This window comes from Trichoplusia ni, chromosome 14 (genome assembly GCF_003590095.1).
Source record: "Trichoplusia ni isolate ovarian cell line Hi5 chromosome 14, tn1, whole genome shotgun sequence".
NCBI classification, from domain to species: Eukaryota; Metazoa; Arthropoda; class Insecta; order Lepidoptera; family Noctuidae; genus Trichoplusia; species Trichoplusia ni.
Window position 1 is genome coordinate 10976278 of NC_039491.1, and position 9854 is coordinate 10986131.

At 33.2% G+C, this 9854-nt stretch overlaps 1 protein-coding gene across 1 annotated transcript; it reads left to right on the top strand.

Annotated features, from left to right (window-relative positions):
* The first annotated feature begins 1604 nt into the window (after positions 1–1604).
* LOC113500897 (pickpocket protein 28) lies at positions 1605–6516 on the top strand. Its single transcript, XM_026881821.1, has 13 exons — positions 1605–2381; positions 2588–2717; positions 2789–2913; positions 3210–3345; positions 3537–3688; positions 4013–4121; positions 4217–4309; positions 4699–4838; positions 5064–5194; positions 5277–5336; positions 5466–5652; positions 5930–6103; positions 6419–6516. Exons 1-13 carry the CDS (start codon positions 2185–2187, stop codon positions 6501–6503), a joined length of 1719 nt encoding a protein of 572 aa, XP_026737622.1. The 5' UTR covers positions 1605–2184; the 3' UTR covers positions 6504–6516.
* Positions 6517–9854: the final 3338 nt, after the last annotated feature.

A 9854-nucleotide genomic window follows, 5' to 3' on the forward strand; every position in this document is an offset into this window, starting at 1 on the left:
GTCAGACAAGTCAGAACTAAGCAATAAATTACTAAAGGTTAATTGACATCAAACATTATGATGTGTAATAGGGTCATTATGATAAGAGTTCCTTTTGATGTTACCGAATGCATGTGTCAGAACTAGAATAATAATTATGATTTGAATATATTTTTCTAAATTACTTAGCAATTGAACTTTTAGTTAGTTTTAGTTTAGTTTAACCATTAGTTACGCTTTATATAACACGTGCTATAAACTTCTAACGATAATCTAACAAGCTCACTCAATCTATCTTGAAACAGGAAATTTCTAGATAAAGTCAATGATAATACCACATTACATAATAATTTAACCTTACAATCATGTTCCGAACAATCATTTACAACTTAACATATCATACGCTGTCAAATTAAAACACAGCTGTGTCCCACATATAAACAGTTTACCAAGAATCACTTACTCCAGAATTTCATCTTTTGATCCTTAATCTGTTGTAATAAGGTTTATATTGCAGTTAGGGACAGTTTGATAACAGCACTAAGTAAATTTGTTTTCGTTTATGGAACTAATATATGAATTAATCAGTCATGTAATAGATCAAAGTTGTACAGGAAGTACTCAATAACGTTGACAACTTCAAGTAAACTGCATATTAATGTTGTTTTACATGCCATAGGCGTAAATATGTGCTGTAACATTTTCCATTTTTTTTTGCACCTGACAATTTATTAGAAATTGCAGTTAGACCTGGCATTTTTTTGCCAAATAGAAATGCTAAATATCAGTTTGCCTTTTAAGAATAGGTTAAGTTGAAAAAATAATTGTGAGATTTTAAAAATTGTACCTTTTCTCAGTTTTTCTCGCGAGAATAAATAGTGACGTGCATATAATCGATAATCTATTACAATCAAGACGAGACTGACCGAACTTCGGCAGACAACTCTAAAATAACTTTTTAATCCACACACATCACTACACTTTAAACTTTCTCATCCAATGAACAGTTTATATTCCCGCTTTGTTCGAAAGATTTTAAATTGAATAAGAAATAAATCTTGTCAATGTTTTTTATGGGTTACAGTGACGGCGTCTTCGTGTCGCCCGTCAGTCTTCCATGGTTTATCTTTGTTTATTCGTTGGGAATCACAAAAAATGTCATCATGACTAATAGGTTTATTATGCGTTTATGTAATCAGTTTCTGTTTCTGATGAAGTGGAAAATAGGGTTTCCATTATGATGCGGAATTCATCAAAATATGAGCTCTTAATATCGTCATATTTCTTGGATTTTGAAACCGTTAGATCAAAAATTAGTTGCATCCAAAAAGCTCAACATTAAATACTAAATTATTAGCGTCAAGTGCACTTTAATTTATCGTGACTTATAGCAATGGACCAGGTGACAATGTGTCTCATATATTACGACCCTAGGCCACCGTTACATTAACTAATTAGTTCTATTACCAGCTAGTTATGACCTATTAATTAAGGAAGAGGAAGCAAAGACTAGTGATGAACCACAGAGTTTTCTTTTTTAAATTATTTGTACTTTTTTTGACGGTTTTGGTACATTTTCCACATCCTACTCCAAACTTACACAGTCAGTGCAGGCAGTGAGTAGGTGCACTGTACAACAAAAGGTCATCCATTAAGATTTTTTTATATCAGCTTAATACCGTTTGTTTTGTGAACTACCAAATTGCGAGCAGCAAACAAAAGTACATTAATTTCCTCAAAGTCGCTTGATGACTAATGTCGTTCTAGTGTTCTCAAAGAGCAGAATATACATGAAGAATGAGGCCACCTGGCCACATCACTATATGACAGTATAGGTAGGAACCCATTCTGGGTACCCTGTGGTTACACAAATACAATTACATTCGATCTACCTTGCTGTTTATAATTGAACAGTCCCCAAGCTCCGATGTGGTTGTAACGAGAGCCATTAACCTAATTACACAAAATAGTATTAGCTGAGTATCCCATAGCCCTAGTTGCAAAACCATCGCTAGTGGGAAAGGACGCGTGAAAGTTAAAACATTCAAAATAAAATGGAGTAAGTTCATTTTCTTTGTAAAATGTTTGAATTGATCCCCCTTTTTATGTTCATAATCTGTTATCTTCAAGTGATCTTTAGCTATTCATTTTAGCCTAGAATTCCAGATCAATGTTTTTGCTCCTTTTGATTTTGTAAAGAATTTAATGTCTCTTGAATTTATTTCAAGGGATGAAAACGAAGTGGTTATTGTTACTAACGTCTACGGGGACTTCTGTGTTCGGAAAGCCAGAAGGAAACGACAGAAGTTATTAGTGCAAGAACTCATGTTAGATTATGCGAACAACACCACTCTGCATGGTCTGCCGTACATCACCAGAAAAGGAGTAACGCTAGTTGAAAAGTAAGTGGTGGATGATTCTTTTCACTCTCATGCAAGATAAAAGATTATCTGCCACTATAAACTCAGTGCCCAACTAAAGGATTCCCGAGTATCTAATTATGTTCTTTCAACTTGTATTTTGGGAGTTTCTTAAACTTTCCATTTCTATTAATTTAATATTTTCAATCCCACTCTAATTTACTTCGTATACTATAATTTGTTTTCAGAATATTCTGGGTAATAACATTCATTGCTAGTGTGTCGATGTGCCTCTTCCTTATAAGCAAGGTCTGGCTTAAATGGAAAACCAGTCCAGTAATCGTTACTGTCAACGAGCATCTTGTGCCAGTAGGAAAGGTAAAAAAATATTGTCGTAGAAAAGCAAAATCGAATTGAAGGCAAATTATTGTTCCTTGGTTTTTTTTCAGGTACCTTTTCCATCAGTGACAATCTGTCCCCAATCAAAATGTATGACAAACGTATATAACTACACGGCTGTAACAATGAAACTAAAGGAAATTTCTGAAAATAACAATATAACCATCAATGAGACGTAAGATATTAAAAGTTCCTCCAATTAGTTTCCTTAAAACCGTTCCATTACAAAAATAAATGTTACCGGATTTGTCTAAGAATCAAAAATTTCAAACAACTTCATTATGCACCGAACAGTTTGTTTACAGTCAAATCTTCTAAAATTCTGTTTTTTCCCATGTTATCTATACTGCAGCTTTTATATTTATTTGTTTCAATCAATGTTACGTTTTACGTTTTCCATCCACGTCCCATTTCTAAATTTTCGGAAAAACTTATCATGTATTTAACATCTCACATCTTCTCCTGTTCTAGCCTTAGAGAAGAAATAGCCATGTATGATGATGTTTCAAGAATATGTGGTTTAGAGCGGCAGAAACTGTTTTATCTGAGTGATCAATTATTTGAAAATAATTTGAGCGACGCTTCCGTCGTCCGCCATTTACACGAGGTTAGTCTTTATTGCTTTTTAACTTTATTTTTTATGTCTAAAAAAATAATATTAAATAAGAATGCCCATAAATTGCATACACTAGCCATAAGTACATCCAAAACGGAAAAAATTTCCGAGTTTCTTAATGATTTTAAGTTTAGCGATCTCTGTTCTACTAAATAATTCGTTATTTTTTTTTATCATTGTAGGTAGCTCCTAAACGCTACGATTTTCTGGACGGTTGCCATGTTCACGGTGAACCCATGTCTTGTTATGATCTCTTCCAAGAAGTCCTCACAAAGGAAGGGGTATGCTATAACATGAATTCCCTGCCAGCTGATGAAATTCTTCGCAATGAAAAGTAATAATCTTTAAATTTATCTATACTTATATTGATAAGAAAGGGCATTTCAACGATGATTGCCGCGGCCAAGTCAGTGTCATTTTAAAAGCTTGGGATCTCTGTGATTGGGATCACAACATCCCATAGGCATTTCTGATGTTCTCACTTGTAAATCAGTTTATTACTCTGATTTTCACAGTTTTATGTCGTACGGAGGTGTGCCACAGGTTACTGTCTTTTTTGTAATTGTTGTTTTTAAAAAACGTGGATCTTTATTATATGACATATCATTAGTATGACAGCAATTTTTACGTTTTTTTTTAATGTGAAAAATATTTTCAGCTTACAACAAGAATATAAATATCTGAGTACTCGGAAAAATATTAGTGGCTGGTCTATAGTCAATGGGTACACTCCCCATCTTAAATATTATTACCCTTTACCAGGTTCGGTAAGTAGCAAACAATAATAATCAAACCATTGATAAGATTTCTGTAAGACTTTTGTTTTCATGACCATTGATTCGTATTGCTCCTTGCATTGCAGGAAAATGGGGAATATCCAGACGTAGAGATCGAACTCTTTCACTATAGTAGGTATCGCGACAAACTTTGTAACGGTGACAAATCTGGTTTCAAGGTGGGTATAATAGTTTTTATAAGTATATTAGCACAAAGACATGCGACCGACTTCACATAAAAACTGCAAAGGAAAACTTCATGAAATTTTTATGGTACTAAATGACAGCTTTTTCGAGTTAAATGAAAGCAGAATCAGCAAAATCAGAAGTTATGATATTGTTAAAAAGATTTTAAATAATCATAATAGGTTAAAAAATCTAAATACCCACATTTTTCAATGTCACTCCATGAAAATTTTATCAAAATCGGTCCAGAAGTTTTCAAGAAAGTGAGAATATAAAAACGTGGGAAGAATCCACTGGAATTGAGAATCTCCTTTTAGAAGTCATTCGAAAAGACGTAGTTACAGGTGTTTATGCTATCTTCCTGCTTGTTATATGTTTCCAGGTGTATATCCACCATCCAGCAGATTTGCCCCAATCGTCTTTGTACTACTACGCTGTTCTGCATGATCAGGTCTCTTCGATGGCCCTAAGCCTAAGTTACATAAACACGTCTGATAGCCTCAAAAAATACGACGCGGAAACGTATGTTTTTAATTAATTATAAAAACTGATTATAATTATTGTCCGCTTTGTTTAGTCATATAAAATAGTTTAATACAAGAAAGCACAAGATTATTTATAATTTATGATTCGAAAGAAAAATTACATTAACTAATAAATACTTTTTAATTACAAATATATTTATTTTATAGTCTTTACTTCACTTGAAATTTATCAAAGTGTGGACAAAAATATAATTTTTTTCAGACTACAATGTTATTTTCCCGATGAAAGGTATTTGAGGTATTTCAAGATCTATACAGCGAACAACTGTAAGATAGAATGCATATCTAACATGACCTATAAAATTTGCAATTGTGTGGAATTTTACATGCCTCGTAAGTCCCTTTTTATCTTATGAGAAATGTTCATTTTTGGAAGGTTTTGATAATTCACTTATATTATTTAATTATTTTTTAGATGACAACAGTTCAACTTTATGCACTGCGCGTGATGCTCTCTGTGTTTCGTGGGCTCAAGGTGTGATATTTGCTCATAAATGTAATTAACAATTAGCACTTTAATTTACAGAACTAGAACATAAGGAAATCATTGGATAAAATACTAATATTTTAAGTAAAAGACATGAAAATGTTTAATATTTTACAGAAAAAGTTCTCGAACAAGAATCAGATGTACAAACAGCAAAATGCCACTGTCTACCATCGTGTACCAGCGCTATTGACTATGAGGCTGAAATATTGAAGACGGCATACCACAAATCACGGGTCATTAAAATGACAGCAACGGTTGAAAATAATTCCTTTTATTTTAAAAACACGGACATTTTTAACAAGTGAGTTCCTAACGTCCAAACTTGACTTAAACGTTCTCTTTGTGTTTGATGTAGAATTATTTCAAATTTGGATTAGAAAATATTTAGGCTTATAGCGTTACTTGTATATTTTACCAAACGTTGGCGTTTTTACTTTCGCCTAAACCTTGCTGTGCCCAACAGGGTCTATACTGTTCCAAGATACAATGGAAGCTTAGTGTTCGTAGTATTTTTATCTCTTTCATCATATTCAGGAATGGTTTAAGTATATCATGACACTCATATGTTGTGATTTCAGGTTAACATTCTCCAAGTTAGAAATATACTTCAAGAAGTCAAGGTTCGTGTCGATGCGTCGTTCCGAGTTGTTCGGTGTGACGGACTTCCTCGCCAACTGCGGAGGCTTGCTCGGCTTGTTCTTGGGTTTCTCTTTCCTAAGCCTGGTGGAAATCTTCTACTTTCTTACTTTGAGGTACGTTATTTATCGTGTTGGCTACATGTTCGTAATCTATGTCCACAGTAATTTATATTGGCCCAATTTTTATTGTAAAAATGTTGGATACGACCTGAAGGTCTACTTCTTCACATTTATTCTCAAACAGTAGAATAAAATATTCCATTTCATTTAATTCCTGAATGGTTTTGACTTATTTAGCGTATACTAAGATTTTAGCTCTAGCTCTTTTATTTTAGTAAATATTAGTTAAAAAAATGGAATTATGATGCTCATCGATATGCTGAATTGATTGAAATAATGATGTTACACCTGTATTATCAAAAATTCCAGGTTATGCTGTACCCTAAAGAAAGATTTGGAAGAAGAAAAGGCCATCGCTTCTTTGGACAAACCAGACCATATAAAAAAATATTAACTTTGTGCATCACGCTTTGTCTTCACCTTTTTATATTTATAACATGTAACTTGTCACGATTGTGTTCATAATAAATGTTTTAATAAGTAGAGATTAAACTTTACTTCAACTTATTTATTTTATGAACAACCAACTTCAAATAAAACTGCAGTCAAATGTGATGAATATTTAATGGGTCCAAATAACAGGTATTTTCACGTAACATGAAGAAATAATCGACAAAATCGATTCATCCAGTCCGAACTTCCGAGACATATTCCATGCAAACAATTAAAGAAGCAGACGATTTGAGAAACTTCTCCTTTTAAAGTCGGTTAAAAAAATCTTTTTTCGATTAAAAAGGATTTCCTACATACTCAGAATGTTAAAAAAATCCAAAATTTCAATCCAATTTAGAATGAATATCAACTGTAGCAATGTTAGTACAAACAGGACTTTATTTTGAACTCCTGCGCAATGGATCAAAGTCGCGATTTATGCGCCGTCGGATTACGTCGATTTATTGCGTGCTAACGAACGCTCGTGTTCACCCATCGATTTATATACATTTGAATATTAATTCAACTTAAAAAAAACTACATTAAAACCCAATAAATTATTCACGAGGTACAAATACATGACCTTTATAGATCAGATTTATAACAATCAGTTGTTAGAGTATCGGATTTAATTCAGTGGTACTTTTAGTTACTTTGCGTGCTACTTGTCGAAATAATTAAGATTTCCCTTTGATCCTTTTATGTATAAAAAGGTTGTGCTAAGACACTTTTTAAACTGATAATTTATTAAATAGCACAGCATATTCTATTTTTCTGAATGAAGAAATGTAAGTTATTTTGAATTCTTAAAGTAACCAACCAAGAGGGATGCCACTACGTGCAGTGTACCACACCATCTCGCTTCCACAATGGCTACAATCCTATTTGAAAGGAGTATGAACGGGCCCTACTAACCTTTCAAATATTCAACACTGATTTATATTCCAACAAACGAGTTATTCCTCAGCTCAACTACAAAACAATAAACACGAACATTGACGAATAGCCAAAACACATTAATAGCTACGTTAAAGCGAAACACTTGAAGATCAAAGGGTGCGCACGCGCAGCGGAAACGCTATCGTCTATCAGTGATACAGTGCCGCCTTTCAGTGGTACTTGAGGGATAAGTGGGGCGAAAAATGACGTCACGAAGTATGTTTAATATCATTTGGGACAGCCTTTAATGGATGGTTGTTAAGGGATTACAGTTTTTAATTGTACCTATAGTAGGTAGATAAATGTTTCGCGATGTGAATATCCGATCCTCATTTGAAGGTTCATTTAGGTTAAGCAAAAGTAGGACACCTCCAAATGTTTTTTTCATTATTGCTAGATACGACTTCTTGAAAATAAATTAAATGGGATTTTGTTTATTTCTTGTAGTCCTACTAAGTTATGTAAGATTACCCTTTATTTAAGTATATTGGAAATAGCAACATAATACTTACAAACCTTTATTACACAGTGCTATCATTTAACTTCGATGTGTCCTGCAAAAAGTCCGGCTAATTACGAGTGACGATTTTAATACCTATTAAAAAAAATATAAAACTTAGGTCACCTTCACTTGAACCTAAACTAACCATAAAATGATAATCGGCTAATAAAGCGTCACAAAACATGTTCCTACTATGCAATTAGCGAACGATTCTGCCAGTCCCCTGCGGCTAAAGGATAATGCAAGGGCAACAATTTAGTTCGGTGGCCATTACGCCATTTGTCGGGTTAATGGGTAATCAAAAAACAACCGGTAAGTGGTCGGTTCTTTGTTACGCCGGGCTATTGTAATTGCTTAAGATTCGGTTACATGGTGCGGTACAATTTTAAGTCTTAAGATAAAGGCGATACAAAACATAATTTAATTTTTTCGCCATTTTTCGATTCGAATCCCAGTTATTAGGAATATTATATTGCATGCAGAGACTAAAGTGACCGATATATGTATTTCCGAGTAAGGTGAAATCTGGCATCGATAAGCTTAAAGGTAACTTAAGAGATTCTATAATGTAAATTAATTAGCTAAAAGTGACGCGACTTTCAGAAATCTTTCGTATTCATTTTAGTGTATTAGCCTCCTTAAATTGAATTGCACCAAACGTAAGGCAAATAAGAACATACACAAAATTATAAAAGTGCAACTCCTTATATCTCAAAATACACTATTGCTAATAAAATATTTTTGTTAGGCAATTTCTCCATGTAAACCATCCCGGCCCAACCTTCTTGCGTCGCCATATGATTAATTTTTTCTTCATATTTTTTGCGTCAATCTTGTTGAAATTACTGATGACTCGGATCTCCATCATTGTAAGATGATTGATCACTAGCGTCCTACGTAATGACGGGCCACTGTTCAACAATATAAGTGTCTTTATTTAATGAATTAATGTATGCATCATTACTTCACAAAGAAATCTCATTTGTGACGTGTTTTTGGGTGCTTACTTGTAATAATGATGAAAGAGATATTCCTATAATGATTGCAGTCAATTACTTAATTCTCAGTTTATGACTTCGGATTTTATCTCTTGTCTTACAAATTAGCTTTCAATAGTAGTCATTACTTTATTGCATACCTGCAGTTCAATTGTTTAAGACTATTTTGAATTTTGATGACGAATGTAACATAAATATATAAAATTAAAAAGAATTCAGTCACGAAAATTGATGAAACATTGCCTACGGAATTAATAATTAGTCATGTACTTTTTCATATGAACTAGATGCACTAATATTTTAAAAATAAAATAAATTGTATTTTCACATCGTACGGGATATTAATAACTTTCCTCTGCACTTTACCGTTTGTGTAGCATTTTATACCATCCTACACGCATTTATTTATAGGGTCGTGTGACGTCACAGGCTATATCTCATTGACACGCCTCCAGGCTTCCAGGACACCGCGTACAGATCAGCCTTTGTTGAGGGCTTTGTGTCGCTAATGCGTTCTATTTTCTTTGAAATCCAGACTCTTTTGCAAAGCTGTCGATATGTAGGCGTTGGTAAGATGTAGTTTCTTTTGTGTTGAACATGGTTTATAAATAGGATAAGGTATTAGCTATTTTAAGTTCAGGAAAATAACCATGCTTTCAAATCGGATATTATTAAAACGCTTATAATAGAATGGAGAACAAGAGTGCTATGATAAAAATAATAAGTGCTATTACATACAGAGTTAGTTATTTTATTGCTCATAGTATATAGATATATATATAGTATCTTTCAGAAAATAATGGGGACAAGAAAGAGAAAATGAAAATTGATTCCTAGCATGAGATTAAAGCACTTCTAATCTTTTGTTAAAAAG

What these genes read in the sequence shown, in the direction of transcription:
- LOC113500897 (XM_026881821.1), top strand. Translation starts at nt 2,185, where the DNA reads ATGTCTCTTGAATTTATTTCAAGGGATGAAAACGAAGTGGTTATTGTT. An exon ending in TCGTCCGCCATTTACACGAG is followed by an intron (nt 3,346 to 3,536) that starts GTTAGTCTTTAT and finishes TTATCATTGTAG; the next exon opens with GTAGCTCCTAAACGCTACGA. An exon ending in GTGACAAATCTGGTTTCAAG is followed by an intron (nt 4,310 to 4,698) that starts GTGGGTATAATA and finishes ATATGTTTCCAG; the next exon opens with GTGTATATCCACCATCCAGC.